General features: G+C 54.6%; 2 protein-coding genes across 6 annotated transcripts in view; both read right to left on the reverse strand.

Moving 5' to 3' along the window:
- The window catches only part of CARM1 (coactivator associated arginine methyltransferase 1), a 52,594-nt gene extending 42,973 nt beyond the window's left edge, over positions 1-9,621 (reverse strand). For all 3 annotated transcript variants that reach the window (XM_078849628.1, XM_073318865.1, XM_073318864.1), the window contains exon 1: positions 9,428-9,621. In XM_078849628.1, the coding sequence (XP_078705754.1) occupies positions 9,428-9,575 (148 nt within the window). In that variant the 5' untranslated portion in view covers positions 9,576-9,621. The remainder of the gene's footprint in view (positions 1-9,427) is intronic.
- A 2,386-nt stretch (positions 9,622-12,007) lies between these two features.
- Positions 12,008-18,718, reverse strand: C20H19orf38 (chromosome 20 C19orf38 homolog). Of its 3 annotated transcripts, none has more exons than XM_073318874.2 (8): positions 18,354-18,718; positions 17,310-17,633; positions 16,471-16,515; positions 16,122-16,214; positions 14,389-14,416; positions 14,096-14,139; positions 13,625-13,662; positions 12,008-13,331 (listed from the first exon to the last, which is right to left on the reverse strand). In XM_073318874.2, exons 1-8 carry the CDS (start codon positions 18,439-18,441, stop codon positions 13,209-13,211), a joined length of 783 nt encoding a protein of 260 aa, XP_073174975.1. In that variant the 5' UTR covers positions 18,442-18,718; the 3' UTR covers positions 12,008-13,208. The 3 variants fall into 3 exon arrangements, with proteins under 3 accessions (XP_073174975.1, XP_073174976.1, XP_073174973.1); XM_073318875.2 differs by having other exon boundaries at positions 14,389-14,417; positions 16,084-16,214; XM_073318872.1 differs by having other exon boundaries at positions 13,239-13,662.
- Between the last annotated feature and the right edge of the window lie 902 nt (positions 18,719-19,620).

The raw sequence follows: 19,620 nt of genomic DNA on the forward strand, positions 1-19,620 counted from the left end.
AGACCCTCCTCACTCGGGGGGATGAAATAGGCAGCGTCTGCAAAGCAGTGTGAAGAGGAAAAGCGCTGTGTAAACACTAAATACCCCTTTCCCAGAGTAACGCAGCAGGATAGCAGCACTGCCAGAAACCCCACGAAGCAGGAGGCCATTTATACTGAGGCTGTAATTAAACCAGGCAGCGAGGGTCTCTCGGCCTGATGGGGACTCAGGGAGCAAACCGGGGCTAAGAGCCAAGGTGCAGAAGGGCAGATCCCTTCTCCTAGCAGCCCCGGACCCCCAAGGAGAGCTGATCTAATCTGCCGCAGCTCCAGCCGCCTCAGGTTAGCTAGGTGGGCGAGACCTTGTGCTCCCGGGGCAGCGGGAGACCGACAGGAAGTTGGCTACATCACAAAAACTCCTCTGCTGACAGGAGGGAGGAGTTAGCCAAGGACGGCCACAGGCTGCATGGTCTTTGCCTTCCTAAATGCCCAAGACTCACCTTGGGGGAGCCAGTGAATACTGACAGCAAGACTGTCACTCCTCCGCCCCGGCCCCCCCATCAAATCCATGTAGATCTCAAAGCACTTTACAAACAGCAAGTAACCAAGCCTTACAACCCACTTTAAAGGGGAATTTTTGCAGATGGGGAGACTGAGGCACAACGTGAGGCAGCAATGGAACAGCACCTGGATTTCGAGGCACTAGTGCTTTACCCACTAGACAAGGCTCCCTCAGAAAATGGAGCAAAAACCAGCGGCAGAACGGTTTGGCCCGAGACTGGGAACTTTCAGGCCCAAAGGAATTTTGTTTAACACTTGCAGCTGGGGTATTCGCTAAGAGGCAGAGGGAGCGCCATGATTTTACCCCCCGCCACGTGCACAGCGGGCTCTCCCTGCTTCTGCCCCAGCAGAGCTCCCACATGGGTTCAAGTAGGAGTTCGCTAATGCACGCTGGCCCAGCGCGTGGGCAGCTGGGGCTCAAACTCATCCCTGGTGTGGCATCACAGGCTCCCCCGGCTGCCTCGAGAAACGCCATTCCGAGCGTCCAAAGGGGACTCTTGCCTGTTACAGATGTAGCGCTGGGTGGGGCGGACAGTGACCGAGAAGCAGCTGTGTGATGAGCGACCCCTACTCCGCCCTGCTCCAACATCCAACACCATCAGCAGAGCAAGAACCAACCTGGGCAGAAAGCGCTTTGCCAAGTGTCTTGGGCCTGGCCTTAGGTCCCTCCCAACAGAGGCTCTGAAACCTGGTCAAAAAGAACCCCTCAGCCCAAGGACAGCCTCAGGGAAGGCTAAGAGCTCCCATGTCAGAGAGGTTAGCGTCACCTGAGCCACCCCAGTCAACAGAGAAGCTCCCATACGCTAGTTCTGCACCTGTTCAGGTCCCCGACTGCGATCGCAGCAACGCTAGCTACGGGGGGCTGGCAAACCCCAGGGGAAGCCCAGAGCCACTGAGTGAAGCATCAAGACAGAGCCAGCGCTGCATCAGAGGCACTCTGGCTCGGAGAAGCTGCTTGCCCCATACTTGGAGCATTTTACACTCATGCAACGTTTGCAGGATGCATGAAAGCGGAGTAGACTTAACTCTCCGAGAGACCTTGGGTAATACTCAAGTCTGTGGGAGGAAATCATAAATGTAAACCTTCTCCACGCTGCTGCTTTTCCATCCCACTCCCAGTGCTTTACAGGACAAATCTACAAGACAACTGTCTGGCCGAGACAGATACATAGCAGGCCAGCAAAGCAGACCAGCTGTAGCACTGGTCAGCAGGCGGCCAGGACACCCCATCTCCCACAGAACACTCCTCTGAACAGCATTCTGGACAGAATCCTTGAGCGACGCATCCAGCCCAGCCCATGGCTTAGCTGCCCTCTGAACGGCGCTAGGTCCTCTCCCCAGCTCGCCCACTCCCTTCACTGAGCCATGGAGCTCTGAGAGGGAAGGAGATCTGCTGCACCTAAACGAGCCTCCAACCAACCCAGGACTGTTCCCATTCAGGTTTTCTCTGCAGGTCTGAATGACTTGAAGAGGCACCATCAGTTTAAACAAACAGGTATTTCTTAAAATATTTTGATCTCTGTTAACACCCGAGATGCTTTGTAAAATCTAACTTAGTCTGTTCAAACTGCTTAGCGGGGACAATAATTGTGAGAGCTCAAATATCCTGGAAAGGACAGTGAGAGAGAGACGGAAACTCCTGCGCACTAGGATAATCACCGACCCTCTCACCACAGGCAACCGTCTCTTGGACAAACTGGATTCCGAGATCCCCAGGCCAGAAGGGATCATTTGGCAAGTCCGACTCCCTGCGTAACCCAGGCCAGAGAACTGCCCCAAACGAATTCCTAGAGCAGAGCTTTCCGGAAACTCTCCAATAGGTGATGGTCAGTGATGGAGAATCCATCCTGACCCTTGGGAAATTGCTCCAGTGGTTAATTACTCTTGCATTAAAAATTGACATCTTATTTCCCGTCTGAATTTGACTAGCTTCAACTTCCAGCTGATGCATCCCGTTAGACCTTCCTCTGCTAGGTTGAAGAGCCCATTGTCAAATATTTGTTCCTCCTCTAGGCACTTACAAACTGAGATTAAGTGACCCCTTCACCCTCTCTTTGTTAAGCTAAATCAATTGAGCTCTCCAAGTCTCACTGTAAGGCAGAATGAGGAAACTGAGGCAGAGAAGGCGACAGACATGCTCCAGACTAGAAAGAGAATCAGAAAAGAGCATTTCCCAAGTCCTGAATTCCTGGTCCTCAACCACTGGACCACCTCTCTCTGGATTTTAGGAACTGTGTTTCTACAGAGCATCCCCCAAGCAACAGCAAAGAGGAAAGAACCAAGGTTCCTAGTCCGAGTGTCTTGAGGTTCTTCGGACCACAAACAAAGCTGGCACATTACAGATCCTGAGAGACGCTCCATGCATCTACCGTGGAGAAAAGCCTGAAGTCAAAACCTTCTCTGGGATCTTCCTTTACACCAAGAGGAGGGCGTTTCCCACCCAAATTGAAGTGCGCAAACTAACCAAGGGAAGGTCCAAAGTGGGAAAAATATTTCCCAAAGCCGCAGCCAGGGTGCACTGAAGCCAGCATGGGCCGAGCAGCCTGGAAACACGTCACACCTGGCCCCATGCACACTGCAGCTAGAACCATGCCACCGAGCGTACAACGCCATTGTCACTCAGGCCAGCTCCGTCCTAGCATCCCAGGGCCTCAGAATGAACCATGCCATTGATGAAGGGTTCGTGTCACTCTCCACTGTGCCCGCAGGGGGCACCTTCCCTGCAGATCCCCTCTGAACAGAGCTTTCCTATGCCGACCGCTCGTGCTGCAAGAGGAAAAGGAAGGATGGGGCAGGGCTCATGACAGCAACCTGGGACTCTGGAGACTGGGGTTCAATTCCCTGCCCTGACACAGACGCCCTGAGCGACCTTGGGCAAGTCCCTGTCTCTCTGGGCGCTGCCCTGCCTCATGAGAGGGTTGCGAGGGAAGCTCCCATGCAGCACTTGTCAGCCATGGATCATAAAGCGCTTTACCAAGGAGCCCAGGATCACCACCCCCATTTTACAGACAGGGAAACTGAGGCAGAGAGCGAGGCCCGGACTTGCCCAAGGTCCCCTAAAAGGCCAGTGGCAGAGCGAGGAACAGAACCAAGGTCTCCCCAAACCCAGTCCAGTTCTCTATCCACGAGGCCAGACTCCAGTAACAAGGACTGCCTAAGTGCCTCAGCTAGGCAGTTAAACTCCTTGGGGCTGGGCCCACGTGGCAACTCACTCAGCAAGGACTCCCTGTGTCCAATGACAGGCCTGGACCATGCAGCCAGCTGTGATGTTACAGGCCATGCTACACCTTGTTGATAGTTGGCAAAAGACATCCTAAAGCACAAAGATCACTCCGTGCACTCAGATCTGCTTTCCATGTGTTCCCATTTAGGCAGCCACTTACAGCATGCTAGAAAAGGGCACAAATATTCAAAGGTTTAAAGGGAGTTCCCCCCCCCCATATTTAGTTTTCTGATTACAGATGCCAAACAGGTGCCCTAGGCATCTGCTTTGCATTCGCTAGCTTTTCAAACTGACGCGAGCTGTTTGTTTGAGACACTCATGCTACTAGAAGAAATCTGGCACAGAGAAACTTTCGCCTGGCTTGGACTGCCAGGACTTCAAACAGTCAATATTTAGCAGGAGAGCATCAGCATGCGATATGAAGAGAGACTGAAAAGCCAGGGATAGTTTACTTTAAAAAAAGGAGACACAATGAAAGTGTACAGAATAATCAACGGTACTGACATTGGAACGGTCTGTTCTCCCTGCCTCATCACAAAAGAGCAAGGGGCCATGTCAATAAAACTAAAAGGAAGCAAATGAAAGGAAATATTTTGTAGCCTGAGGAACTCACTGCTACATGATACCGTTGAGGCCAAGAACTCAGCAAGATTGAAAATAGATGTTGATATGGATAACAAGAATAGCGAGAATTAAAATAGCAAACACTGTTCTTGGCTGTCCCCGGGCACGACGGCAATAAACATGAATACAATAATTACAAAAAATTTTTGAAGGGATACAAAACCTCACGCATCAGGTCTTAAATCTCCGACTACTACGGATTCGGATGAGACCTTTAGAGAAGCAGATCATCCTATATCTGTCTGTAGAGTTTTTTGCACTGTCCTTGGTCACTGTCAGAGACAGAATACTGGGCTAGATTGACCTCAGGTCTGATCCAGTCTGGAGATTCTTGTGTTCCTAAGATACGATAGCAAAATCAACCTTCCATGTGTCAGTGTAAAGGGGAACAATTGGATAGGTTAGGCCAAATGTTCAGAGGGTTATTTTAAGAATATTTTCAGGATTTTAAAAAAGGAGATTGCCTGAATTAAAGCATCTCTATTTGCAACCTGATAACCTGCACATGAAACTGATTACAAACAAGAGCTGAAATTGACTAAATTATTTCATTGTCCAACCTGAGTGAAACAAAGCAAACAGCTTGAATGGAGACATTTAGTGTTTTTTGTTTGCTTGTTTTAAATTCTATTGGTTTTAATCATTTTCAGGTATTAGTAACAGAAAAGGAAATTTGTGTTTATTGAACAGATTAATTTTAACCTGACGCTGTCCCTTTAAGACAACAAAAAGGAAGAGAAATTAAATCTAGTGATATCTGGAGAGCTGTGTGCGCTTGGGAATCCTTGTTTTAAAATAGAAGTGAAGGCTATGTGCCTTTGCTATCGCACAGAATGCAGAGCATAAAAAGCGTGTCTTTGGGAAAGGAAAGATCGTTGCATGAACCTTAAGGAAAAAGAAAAAGCTCTGCTTTGAAAAACTAACCCACAGGAATTTCCATGTCCCCTGACAAACACCAATCTATTTTTTATTTTTATTTCGATTCTGTTAAAAAGATGCTTCTCCGTGGCCCCACATGCCCTAAACACATACTTCAGCAGCACAAGAAAATCCTAGCAACATTGTATAAATCATTTCAACAGGCACACAGCCAGGCAGACACCTTCAGAAACCCCTGGCCAACCCTCCATCGTTATAGGACACACATCCTCTCAGAAAGATGGCGTTTTGTAGTGTACCTGGACAGGCGACAAATTCATGCTATTTCAGATCAAAGGAAGGGGATCAAGTTCCACCTCAGTCTTTTCTGGGGTGTAACACTGCAACATCCCTTGTGGCTCATGGGGGGACGCTAAGGCCAGGTCACTCTCGTTCCAGAGCATTGGGACAGGTTTCCAATGGCTCAGAGCAGCGGCTGCATTAGCAAATCATAGTGAGAAAGGAAGCCCCCCCCAGTAATCGGAGGCAGGAATGTTCCTAGTTTAAGAAACTGTAAACTAAAGGCTCAGTATGAGGCCAACAATTGCATAGACACATGCACTGGTGAATGCTTAAAGATCAGCTGGCACTGATCTGTGGGGCAGGACGTTAGACTTCTAATAAATAAGCAAGAAACCCCACACAGGAGGACTTAGACACCTCCCCGCCATGCACACTGCATTGAAATGGAGCATTAGGACAAATTCACATTTTCCATTACCTTGTCTCTTTCCACCACCACCTGCTTTCCCATCCTAACTACCCTCCCAGGCCAAACGGCCACGCTGGATGCATCCCAGATGTCAGGCTAAAGAACATCACATTTCTAAAAATGTAATACGCCTCTCCCCAGTACAGAACTTTAGACAGGACGGTGCTTCAGACACAGCATCCCCCAAGAATAAACTCATGAGTACACGTCCTTTGTGCACTGTTACCCCGTAGACTGAGCGCAGCATGTTGGTCAGCTCACCAAATAGCTCACCTACGCTTTTGTCTCAAAACTTGGAGAGCTGGACAGCTGGTGCAAGTGGAAGTCAATAATGGGGAAATCAATTGAACTGTGTCAGATTTACTCCATGAAAATGTTGCACTGGTCAAAGGGGATCAAATGCGGAAAGTCAATAGAACATCTTGAAATCTGATGAAAATCAGATCTCGGTATTAGTGCTTTATTATTGACTCAAAAGCGGTTTCAGAACTGTATTGACAAAGGGATAACATCAGATTTAAAAAAAATACATTCAAAAGCAAATTTCCTTCTAGCCCCACGTGAATGTCAAAACAGAGAACACTTACAGAGCATGTTATGTGGGTCTCAGGCAAACAATGAAAATAACCTTGTCTGTTTCACTTATTTATATTAAAGTAGCATGTTGAGGCTTCAACTGAGATCTAGGCCCCAGCATGCCAGTGGCTGCTCAGGCACAAGACGGTGGTTGTTTCTGAGCTCTTCAGGACAGGGACTGAGAGGGAAGCAGGCAAATAAAAGACACTGAACGGTGAAGTGATTCGCCCAAGATCAGAGTCATGAACAGAACTAAGGCCTGAACCCCATGCCAGTGGCCGAGCCATTAGACCCCATTACCTCTGTCACTATCCAGTCCTCTGGCTGAGGCAGCAAGCAGTACACAGGGAAGGTTTTCACTTGAAAGTTTACATTATTATCTAATTAATATAATCTGCACGGCTGATAAATCTGGTCTCGCTGTATAAACTAACCCTGCTATAAAGATTAAAGCGCATGGGATCTCGCTCAGGAAAGAAGGTTCTTATACTACCAGTGTTGGATCTGCTTTGTGCCACATAAACCAACCCCTAATTTTGGGGATGGGAATGCCAAGGTGAGGCATACTGAAGGTGGGAAACAGAGAGAGGCGCTGGGCCCTGGGTACCCCCAGCTACAACCAGTCTGTGCACTCCTACCCACGACAGGCAGTGTTAACTGATCACAGTGCTCAGAAGATTGCTGCGGGGAGGAAAGCGAGCGAGGGACCCCAGAAGGAAGAGCTGGCCCGGCAGCATGGCCCAGAACTCCAAGAACAGCACGAGACTGTAATGAACAATTAAACAGCAGCCAGCATTCCCCCAGCCCTGACAGCTCCTCTTCCAGAGGCAGCCTGGCCCTTGTGGTCTCCAAAGCCCTCAGCAGAGATGATCAGAGAAGGTGGGACTAGGGAGGGATATGCACTCCTTCCCCAACTCTGCAGGGAGTGCATCTTCTGCAGAGCAAGGTGACACTCCGGGCCAGACCGCCCTCAAGGTGGGCAGCTAACTTCATCCAGGAACACCCCTGGAGCAACTGCTTTTAACCCCAGCGACGCTGCTTCTGGGGGTGAAGGAAATTCAACTGCGGCTCCTACCATGATAGTGATTCAAGATGCCAGGCCACATGGCGGTAACACTGCAGTCCATGCCCCCTCCCTTGGTACAGCAGCTCCAAGAGGGAGAGCAGACACTAACGGCCTTCCACAAAACCAAACTACCCACATCAAATGGCAAGAAAGTTTTCTTGACGGTCACTCCACCCAAGGGAAAGGAGCTGCTAGCCACCCCTCAGGAATGCCACGCTAACCACTGGGGTGACTTCTCTAGGAAATGCAGCATGGCACAGGGATGCTGCCTCCAGTGGCCTCGAGCATCCACCCCAAGGTCTGGCAGAGATTTTTCCTGCCCAGTGGAAACAACCTGGAGTTAGGCGCCCATAGAAACGGAACACAGCCTCACCCGAGACATAGCACCACCCAGCAATCTCTGCTCCTGCCCAGCTTCCAGACACATGCCCCTCCACAGACCTGTCCCAGAGACTTTGCACCCGCCGCCTCCAATTCCTCCCCTCCCCAAACAAAAACAAGGAAGACAAGACTAAATATTGCAAGATCCGAACTGAAACAAGGGATTAAAGCCCAGCCACAGGGTAAGGGCCCCTCCCGGGCAAACACTCAGTGACTTCAAGCTGCTTCCTGCCAGGGAATCTGCCCTTGCCTGCACTTTGGTGACAATTATTGAGCTCGGCACACCAGTAAAGGGCCCCCATGAACCCTACAGAGGGACCCGCCGGCCTAAGCAAGAGCAAAGACCCAGGTGACAGAAGGCACTGGCGCTACCAGAGGCTGACACATGGCGACCTTTACCGCAAGCACGGCTAGAAGAGGAGACTCGTGGCCCCTGAGCCACCAGGGGGCTGCTGCAGCCCCACTGCTGGAGGGGGAGACGCAGCCAGCTCAGGAGCCGAAGGGCTACACGGGGCCGCAAGCCCCTTAACACAGGCCAGGCCTCTTCCGTGCCCCAGGCGCCTCCTGACGCAAACGTATGTCGCACTCCCAGCTGCCCCCCAACCCCCAGACACCCCCTATTCCCCCAGCCCCCATCCCGACATACACTCCCCAGTCCTAGTTACCCCCAGGCTCCTACCCCAACCCCCAGACACCCCCTATTCCCCCATCCCGACATACACCCCCCCAGTCCTACTTACCCCCAGCCTCCTACCCCAACCCTCAGACACCCCCATTCCCCCAGCCCCCATCCCGACATACACCCCCCCAGTCCTAGTTACCCCCAGGCTCCTACCCCAACCCCCAGACACCCCCTATTCCCCCATCCCGACATACACCCCCCGTCCTACTTACCCCCAGCCTCCTACCCCAACCCCGAGACACCCCCTATTCCCCCAGCCCCCATCCCGACATACACTCCCCAGTCCTACTTACCCCCAGGCTCCTACCCCAACCCCCAGACACCCCCTATTCCCCCAGCCCCCATCCCGACATACCCCCCCAGTCCTAGTTACCCCCAGGCTCCTACCCCAACCCCCAGACACCCCCTATTCCCCCATCCCGACATACACTCCCCAGTCCTACTTACCCCCAGCCTCCTACCCCAACCCCGAGACACCCCCTATTCCCCCAGCCCAACATACACCCCCCGTCCTACTTACCCCCAGCCTCCTACCCCAACCCCCAGACACCCCCTATTCCCCCAGCCCCCATCCCGACATACACCCCCCCAAGTTCTAGTTACCCCCAGCCTCCTACCCCAACCCCCCCCTTTCCCCGTGCCCCACCCCCCGCCCCACGTACCCCCAGGCTCGTGCCCGGCCGCCCCCGCAGCCCGCCCCACTCACGGCTGTAGAGCGCCAGGCCGGCGCTGTCGGGCCCCGTGCGCGCCTCGAGCCGCAGCGCCTGCTGCTCCTGGTGCCGCTGGATCTCGCCGTTGGCGTCCCCGATGGTGAGGAGCCGCACGCCGGGGAACACGGACACCGCCGCGGCCATCTTGGCTCCGCCGCCGCCTCCCCGCGCCCGGCCCCGCCCCCAGCGCCCCCGCGGGCCCCGCCCCCGCTCGGCCCCGCCCCCGGCGCCCCCCGCGGGCCCCGCCCCCGCTCAGCCCCGCCCCCAGGGCCCTCTACCGGCCCCGGCCCCGCTCGGCCCCGCCCCCGGCGCCCTCTACGGGCCCCGCCCCCGCTCGGCCCCGCCCCCGGCGCCCCCCGCGGGCCCCGCCCCCGCTCAGCCCCGCCCCCAGGGCCCTCTACCGGCCCCGCCCCCAGCGCCCCCGCGGGCCCCGCCCCCGCTCGGCCCCGCCCCCGGCGCCCCCCGCGGGCCCCGCCCCCGCTCAGCCCCGCCCCCAGGGCCCTCTACCGGCCCCGGCCCCGCTCGGCCCCGCCCCCGGCGCCCTCTACGGGCCCCGCCCCCGCTCGGCCCCGCCCCCAGGGCCCTCTACCGGCCCCGGCCCCGCTCGGCCCCGCCCCCGGCGCCCTCTACCGGCCCCGGCCCCGCTCGGCCCCGCCCCCGGCGCCCTCTACGGGCCCCGCCCCCGCTCGGCCCCGCCCCCGGCGCCCTCTACGGGCCCCGCCCCCGCTCGGCCCCGCCCCCGGCGCCCTCTACGGGCCCCGCCCCCGCTCGGCCCCGCCCCCGGCGCCCTCTACGGGCCCCGCCCCCGCTCGGCCCCGCCCCCGGCGCCCTCTGCGGGCCCCGCCCCCGCTCGGCCCCGCCCCCAGGGCCCTCTACGGGCCCCGCCCCCGCTCGGCCCCGCCCCCGGCGCCCTCTACGGGCCCCGCCCCCGCTCGGCCCCGCCCCCGGCGCCCTCTACCGGCCCCGGCCCCGCTCGGCCCCGCCCCCAACGCCCCCGCGGGCCCCGCCCCCGCTCGGCCCCGCCCCCGGCGCCCTCTACGGGCCCCGGCCCCGCTCGGCCCCGCCCCCGGCGCCCTCTACGGGCCCCGCCCCCGCTCGGCCCCGCCCCCGGCGCCCTCTACGGGCCCCGCCCCCGCTCGGCCCCGCCCCCGGCGCCCTCTACCGGCCCCGCCCCCGCTCGGCCCCGCCCCCGGCGCCCTCTGCGGGCCCCGCCCCCGCTCGGCCCCGCCCCCGGCGCCCCCCGCGGGCCCCGCCCCCGGCGCCCTCTGCGGGCCCCGCCCCCGCTCGGCCCCGCCCCCAGGGCCCCCTACCGGCCCAGTCCCCCGCTCGGCCCCGCCCCCAGGGCCCCGTACCGGCCCCGCCCCCCGCTCGGCCCCGCCCCCAGCGCCCCCCGCGGGCCCCGCCCCCGCTCGGCCCCACCCCCAGCGCCCTCTACGGGCCCCGCCCCCCGCTAGGCCCCGCCCCCGGCGCCCCCTGCGGGCCCCGCCCTCCGCTCGCCGCCCGGCCCCGCCCCCAGGGCCCCCTACCGGCCCCGCTCCCCACCCGGCCCCGCCCACAGCACCTCACCGGCCCCGCCCACAGCACCCCCTTCCGGCAGTGGGCACCAGGCACCTACTCGCTGCCAATCCTGGCCTGGCCCCATTGGGCAGGACACCCCCTCCCCACCCCACCGCGGATGATGTCAGCAGAGCTCCAGGGGCCGGGGAGGGGGCCGGGCCGGGGTCCGGGCCGGGGGCAGCACCTGGGGAGCACAGGCCACCAGCAGCATGAGAGTCAAAGGTGCAGACATCCAGCCACGGTCATTAGGCTCCAGAGTCAACAGCCATAAGCATGATGAGCCTGCCCAGGTATCCAAAGCTAGTGTCAGGAGAACAGGGATCGGCTGTTCTCCGTGGCCCCCGGAGGGGAGGGCCAGAAGGAATCGGCTTAATCTGCAGCACGGGAGATGGAGGTTCGAGGCCAGGAAAACCCTTCTAATGCCCAGGGGAGTGAAACTCTGGAGCAGGCTGCCAAGGGAGGCTGGGGAGTCCCCCTCATTGGTGGGGTTTTAAGGACAGGTTGGACAAACCCCTGTTGGGGCTGGTCTATGTTTACTTGGTCCTGCCCCAGCGCCGGGGGCTGGACTAGGCAACCTCTCGAGGTCCCTGGCAGCCCCCCCGTTTCTATGTGTCTGTGAACACGCCAGTTCACTGCTCTCAGAGGTAGGGTTCAGGCTGCCTGCAGACTCAGGTACACAGCATTGCTGCGGCTCACACTGTGAAGGGCGAGAGCGATTTGATTTTAAAGAACTAAAGCTTGGGCTCTGCAGCATGACTCTTCGCAGCCCTTGCCACGCTGCGGCAGACAGTGTAAAACCCAGTTCCTTCTGTCCCCAATGCATCCTCTCATCCTCCCGGAGTGAAAAGAGGATCACCATTTGTTGTTAGCAGTATAGGGCTTGTGACACCCAGCCAAACAGCTCTGATTCCGTCCAGGAGAGGACAGTAGTGACAAGACACATTCTCCGGCTCATCAACAAGGAGACAGAGAATTCTCCAGAACAGTTCACACCTCTCCCAACAACAAATTTACATCTTTATTGAATCAGAAAATGACCTTACAGTTTCCACTGGCAGCTGGAACCACTGTAATACTCCGGGCTTAATATCTTCAAAGAGCCTGGGAAACAATCCTCAAGGGGGGGAATTATCATCCCTTTTACAGATAGGGAAACTGAGTCACAGAGAGGAGAAGAGACTTTCCTAAGATCACATCACAAGCTGAGGATAGAACCCAGGAGTCCTGGCTCTCTGCTCTAATTGCTAGACCACACTCACTTCCTACAGAAACAAAAAGCAAACGTATAAACATTCTGAACGGCCCCCTCGGTGAAAGTCACAGGCAAAAGAAGAGGGAGTTAGAGTTGGGGGCAGTTAGGTGGGAAAGCAGTTCCTTTGGGGCTTCCACGCTCATTCTCTCTCGGTGATTCCAGATTAAATGTGTTTGGTGTGCAAATCCAACTGTCCATCCCCAGACACAGCCGCATATACATCCATCCATCCCCACTCCCATGCACCCATCTATCCGTCCCCATATGTCCATCCCCAGCCACACCTGTCCATCCCCAGCCATCCATCCACAGACACACTCCTCTATCTATCCATCCATCCCTATCTGCATCCTCTGTCCATCTCAGGTTTAGAGCTGCTGCTCATCACCACAATCCAGGAGCACCTTCTGTGTACAATAGCCTGCCGACAGCCTTCATGGCAGTGGGCTTTATGGAGTCTTTGGCTCTCCCCCCATCTCGGGTCATCCTGGGGAAACGCTGCTTGGAGGAAGGGGATTGTGGAGGGGTAGAAAGGGGTGGCTGGCTGGTGTGAATGTCATTCTGGCTACAATGGAAGAATCCACTGCCAGCCACACAAATCCTGCTCCCACCACATGCAACCCTAGCTGGGCTCTTCCTGCTTCTAGCATCAGCCCCAGGGATCGATGCAGCTGCCAGGGCTGAGCCGGTGATGCTGCTCACGATGAGGGAGGTAGACTATATTCTGGGTGTCCTTTCATGGTGCCCATGTCATGTGGCCCTGGAGGCACACAGCAGGCCACAAGGCTTAACTGAAGCTCATTCTCCTCCCAGTGAAGAAGACGTATAATCACACCCCAGTAACGGCCCCTCTGGCAGATGCTTCGTTCTGGGGGAGACACTGAGCCCAAGGAAGAACTAAGGGCAGGGCCGGGCCTGGGGCCAGGGTCACTAGCTGGAGCATCTGGGGCTGGCCTCAACCCGGGCCATCATTGCAAGGACTTGAATGTGCTGAAGCTGTTGGTTCCCAGAGAGGAAGCTGAGCTGAGTCTTTTTCTGGAGCCTGGGGAGATGCAGGCATCTTGGCTGCCTGTGGCTTCCAGGTCCATTTTCTTGCCAAATGGAAGGTGGGGGAAAAGACAGGAAGAGAGGGTAAAGTAAGGATCTATGGGGGGGCTCAGCTTGGAGGTGGGGTGGGGGAGTAACCATTAACCCTTTGCAAACTGCACCCTCTGGGGTGAGATGGCTGCATCATGCCATTGCAATGCAAGCTCAGCCCCTGACTAGGGGGCTGCCCCGGGAAATACTCGCCCATGGACCCAGCAGCCGAGCTCAGCTTGAGAACAGCCCATGTCCCCCATGGCAGCTCACACCCCCTCTGCAAAGCCCTCGGTCGACGACTTACCGCTGAGACGGTGAACAGACAGTTATCGAACGACATGTCTGCAAAAGGAGAGAGGAGTGAGGTTACTGGGGCCAGGTCTTGCATACCTGCAGCCCTCTCACCCCAAAGGGATCGCTTTGCCGATTGCTGATGTCAACTGCCTCTGGGGTGGAAAATGACAACTATTTCACAGTGCACAGCAATGCCACCCGACAGGACAGAAACTGCCAGGAAATGATGCTTAGGCCTGGAGAGGTTGACTTACTTCATTTGCAAGTTAGTGAACCCAGGAGCCTATGCATTGACTGAACCAGCAGACCACAAGCCTTCGCAGAGCCATGAGTGGAACCCAGGAGTCCTGGCCCCCGGTCCTTCTGCCTCCGTACACACTGCTTTGAAAACGTCACCCACAGCCTCCTCCTGGCAGCTGTCAAGGCTGTGTCGGGGTCACTCTGACCTCACAAGCACTTGGTATTTGACTCTAACACAGACCTGTTGTGGGAAAGTTCGTTTCTGTCCAGCACGATTCCCGATCCCTGTAAAACAGACACAATGAGATCCATAACTAACGAGGACACTTTGCCCTGCTCCAGCCCCAGGAGACATTTTCAAAAGCATCCAAATGACTTAGGACCCCAAGTCTAATTTTCAAAAGGGATATGGGCACTTTGACACCTAAATGAGAATTATGCTCCTTAGTGATTTTTGAAAGTGGGGAGAGTTTCACCTTAGGCCACGTGAGTCACTGTCCCTAAGTGACATTAGATTTCCTGAGCGTCTCTCACCTTTTCAGCTGTTGTCTTCTGACGTTAACTGGTAAAAAGGAAACAGATGTTATGGTGTCATAAAAGCAATGCTGGGGGTAAGATGATAGATAGATAGATAGATAGATATATAGATAGATAGATAGATAGATAGATAGATAGATAGATAGATAGATAGATAGATAGATGGGTGTATGATGGGTTGGGTCACAGAAACCCCCCTGGGACAGCCACCTGATGTGCCTAGACTACTTCTGAGCCCATTTTCCCTGGCAGCTTGGGACTTCAATACCCTGCCTCGTTGAGCCAGACACACTCGCCTGCTGCAAACACAGACCCAGGTCTGAAGCACGTCCCCCACAAGTTGCAGGCTTAACTGAAAACAGTTTAAGAAATGTTCCTGTCTCCAGCACCCAGATACCCAGTCCCCAATGGGATCCAAACCGCAAGTCAATCCGTTTTACTCTGTATAAAGCTTATACAGGGTAAACTCATACATTGTCCGCCCTCTATAACACTGATAGAGAGATATGCACAGCTGTTTGCTTCCCCAGGAATTACTTACTTACTCTGGGTCAATTAATAAGCAAAAAGTAATTTTATTAAGTATAAAAAGTAGGAGGTAAGTGGTTCCAAGTAATAACAGACAAAACAAAGTAAATTACAAGCAAAATAAAACAAAGCATGCAAGTCTAAGCCTAATACAATAGGAAACTGAATACAGATGAAATCTCGCCCTTGGTGATGTTCCAATAACCTTCTTCCACAGACTGGGCCAAATCCTTTCCCCTGGTACAGTCCTTGTTCCAGCTCAGGTGGTAACTAGGGGATTTCTCATGACTGCAGCCCCCTTTGTTCTGTTCCACCCCCTTTTATAGCTTTGGCACAAGGTGGGACTCTTTTGTCTCTCTGGGTCCCCACCCCTTCTTCTAAATGGAAAAGCACTAGGTTTAAGATGGATTCCAGTACCAGGGGACATGGTCACATGTCCTGTGAGACCCCTCAAGCCTTCATTCTTCCAGGCCTGACTCACAGGAAGGCTTGCAAGTAAACAGAGCCATCTACAGTCAATTGTCCTGGTTAATGGGAGCCATCAAGATTCCAAACCACCATTAATGGCCCACGCTTTGCATAATTACAATAGGACCTCAGAGTTATATTTCATATTGCTAGTTTCAGATACTAAGAATGATACGTACATACAAATAGGATGACTACACTCAGTGGATTATAAGCTTTGTAATGATACCTTACAAGAGACCTTTTGCATGAAGCATATTCCAGTTACATTATATTCACACTTATTAGCATATTTTCATAAAATCATATGGAGTGCAACGTCACAGGGTGTATGGGGATGGATAGATAGATGGAGGGGGTGTATGGGGATAGATAGATAGATAGATGGATGGGCGTATGGGGAGAGATAGATAGATAGATAAATTAGATAAAGAGAGAGAGAGAGAGCTGCTCAGCTCCCACATCTCCAGTTGAGATCAATGGGAGTTATGGGTTCTCAACAATTCTGTATATCAGGCTAGGGGGGTCTAGTTGGCTAGTGGACCCTTTGGAATATTACTGTCATCAGTGACTTGGCCAGGACACACCCAGTGGCAGAGTCAGGATCAGGACCCAGGAGTCCTGAGTCCCAGTCCCCTGCAGTATAACAACACCCTGCCACACCAGCCGAGCTATAGGTGGCCTCTATAGCTTATCACAGGCAGCCCAGGATCCAGTTTCTGCATTCCTCGTACCTCGCCTGACTGCCACGACTGCTACCACTAGGCCCACGGTCAGAAGCAAAGCTCCAGCCACGCTGAGGGACACAGGGAGCAGCCACGGGGAACCTGGGCAATGCAGAGAAAGCAGCTGGCGTTACCTGGCCCTATTCAGATATCAAAGGGACCGCACACAGCCCTCCCCACTCCGAGCACCAGACTGTACTCGCAACTGGGCAGTTTTGAAACAGGGTGAGCACCCCCCCAATCTCCACCACAGCCATGGCCTTCCCCATGGTTCTCGCCCCGCCCCCTCCTCCTCCGGGCTGTAGTCTCGTTTCCCAGCCCTGGCAGATTCCCTGCCTCCCTCTGTCCTTGCCCTTACCTTCTGGAGCAGCCATGGAAACTGGGGGAGGGGCCGTCGGAGTTGCTGGGGAAGGGGATGTTGACATATTTTCATTGGAAAAGAAAGGAGGAGACAGTTTGAAAAGTTGTTTTATTCACACCAGTTTGCAGAGTCAAGATCAGGCCCCGGGAGTCCTGGGAACCCACACCCTGCTCTGAAGACTAGACCCTACTCCCTCCTCTAGCCAGGACACAGAGGTCCTGACGCCCAGCCCTCCTGTTTGACCCACGAGGCCCCACTCCCACCCAATTCTGGGAAGGAAACTCAGGAGTCCTGTCTCAGCCTCCTGCTCTAGCTAGACCAAAATCTCTCCCAGAACCAGGATCACAGCCCAGAAGTCTAACACCCAAGCACTCCTTAGTACCTTTCACCACAGCATCTCCCTGCTCTCACCACCAGGAAGGCACCTGTCACACAAACTCTTCAGCTCAGCCTCCACCAGCCACTTTTAGTTGGACTAGCTGGCTTGGTGCACCAACCTTTCGCCCCAGCGGACTAGGACTGGAAGAGCACTAGAGGGCTGAGAGGCATCAAAGGAGGTTGGGGGCGCCCAGGGCTGGGCTAGCCGGGGCCCGTGGCTCAGGACTGAGGGGTGCCGGCAGAGCTCGGGGAGGAAAGAACTGCACTACACTTGCCCACACTCCCATGCTCTCTCCTCAGTTCAGCCATAGAATCATAGAATATCAGGGTTGGAAGGGACCTCAGGAGGTCATCTAGTCCAACCCCCTGCTCAAAAGCAGGACCCATACCCAATTAAATCATCCCAGCCAGGTCTTTAGCATCCCAGCCAGTTTCCTTCGGATCTAAAAGCCCTTCACCTGCCACCGCGATCTCCACCACATTGCTGAACTCTGACATCTGCCTGGCACTCCCGTTGTAGCTGTGGTACTTGCATCGGTACTGCCCGGCGTCCTTCCCGGTGATGTTCTCCAGGATGAAAGTGACGCGGTGCTGGGCCTCCGAGGCAAACAGCATCTGTACAGGCTGAGCCAGACCTGTCTTCAGCAACCAGAACTCGCTGTCCACGTAGGCTTTCGGCGCGATGCACACGAGCCTGGCGGAGTCTCCTCGGGCGGGGGGGTCGGAAGACATGTCCAGGTAAAAAAGTGGGGCGGGAGTTAGGCTGGGACCTGCCAAAGAGCCTGGAAGAGCCAGGGGAAGATGGAGCGAAAAGATGATGCAAGGTGCCCATAGACTGGCATAGTACTGGCAGCTTCCTGCACGCCACAGGACGGGCTCCTGTCCTGCCCACTGGGGACAGCATGGGCTGTGGCAATGCCAGCTTCTGCCCTGCCTGCCCCTGGAGGCACAATAAAGTTAGTTGGAGTGAGCCTCCAACACACCCTGTCCTGCCCCGGGGACACAGGGAAGCAGAGCAGCGCGAGCTTCAGGAAACACCCAAGAGTTGATCCACAGCTCTCCAAAAGAGGCCTCAGAGGGTACATCTACACTGCAATAAAACCCCTGTGGTGCTAAGTCTCAGAGCCCGGGGTTGGGCTGCAGGGCTAACAATTGCAGTGTAGATGTTTGGGCTGGGGCTAGAGCCCTCCAAAGTTCACGCCAGAGATAAATTTGACCCAAAGGCTCAAATGGGTCAAATAAACGTGATCCTGCTGCATTGACAGCTCCCTCCATTTTCCTGCTGAGATCCCTTCTGGAGATAAAGCCCAGCATCTCACCCCCATGCCCTACAGTTACCAAATCATTATACAATTTCTATGGTCACTTATTCCCCTCACCTCCCATCTATAACTGGCCTCAGACATACAATACAGCATGAGCTTCTTCAGGTCCCTCGTCCTGGAGGAACACTCAGAGGGAAAGCTTCAAATACAGTTTAAATAGAGGGGAAGAAAACATACCAGCTAAGAGAAAGAGAATCCTCAGGCTCATCTTTCTGCAGAGCATCCTGGATCTTTGGTAAATAGACAGTAGGAGCCCAACATGCATGGAAAGTTCCTAGCTAGAAGTAAATGAAAAGGAGAAGGAAGTTTTGCCCAAGATGGAATTTCAACATCTCGGGAGGAAATTACAGAATGTCCCTGAACATAAAAGGGCTTTTCTTCCTTTTCCTACAGCAAATAGAATTTAAAGCCTCACGTAAAAGCCAAAGGACTGAGACCGCCGGTCACCTCAGCCATGGTGTAAGTTACATGCTAGGCTCTGGGCACAATTCTCTTCTCACACCAATTTGATACTGGTGTGATTTCACTGACTTCGACAGTTACTGTTGGGCCCAGTGATCTCAGCTGTACAAGTGTAAATTCCGAGTAACCTCAGTGGAGTTACTCCAGATTTACAGCAAGCGTAACTAAGATCTAACTCAGGCCCTAAATCTTGTGGCATTTTCCTATGATCTTACAGTACATCAATGGATTGCAGCTTTCAGGCCAAGGCTAAGAACCATTTATATTTCTCTAAATCTCCAAATACTTTCCAAGTTATATAGAAATCATTTCCCCCATTACTGAAGTGGAACACAGCACTGCTTGCACAACACTTTGACAGGAAATGATGAATAACCTCATGACTAGCTGATAGAAAAGACACCCCAGTTGAAGGTTAGCAGTAGGGACAAGTAGAATGAACAAGCACAAGTAGAAATGCAGTCGCTGAATATCAGAGGTGCAATGATGCACATGTATCTGTACCTGCACGTGGTCTTGTGTGTGCACGTGTTATGAATTCTCCCTCTGCGCCCAACCCAGAGAGTGTGTGTCTCTTAGAGCTCTCAGACCGTGAGCTTGGCTCTTTAATTTGTAGAAACTCACAAAGTTCTCTGTTCAGTCCCTGGTATGCTGGCCAAGATAGTAGCCGTCACATATAAATTTGTGCGTTCAAGTGTTGTTTGCATGAGTGGTGTCTGTGCACGGGCAGACAGAGTGTGTACACACAAGCGGTGTGTGGAGCACGTGTCCATCACAGCCCCCTACTAGGCTGACCTCAGCCTTGCTTGTGCCTACAGGAGTTCATATCGTGGTTTCCAGCCAGCCTTATTCTGTGGAGGATCTCTCACTGCCACACTCATGAGACGCCAAATTATTGTGACTCAAAGTTCACCTGAGTCCCTGGGATACTGGCAACTGCTTCTTGTTCGTTGCAGCAGCAAGATGGACTCTGTCATGGCTC

The sequence above is a fragment of the Lepidochelys kempii genome, chromosome 20, assembly GCF_965140285.1.
Source record: "Lepidochelys kempii isolate rLepKem1 chromosome 20, rLepKem1.hap1, whole genome shotgun sequence".
Classification (NCBI taxonomy): Eukaryota; Metazoa; Chordata; order Testudines; family Cheloniidae; genus Lepidochelys; species Lepidochelys kempii.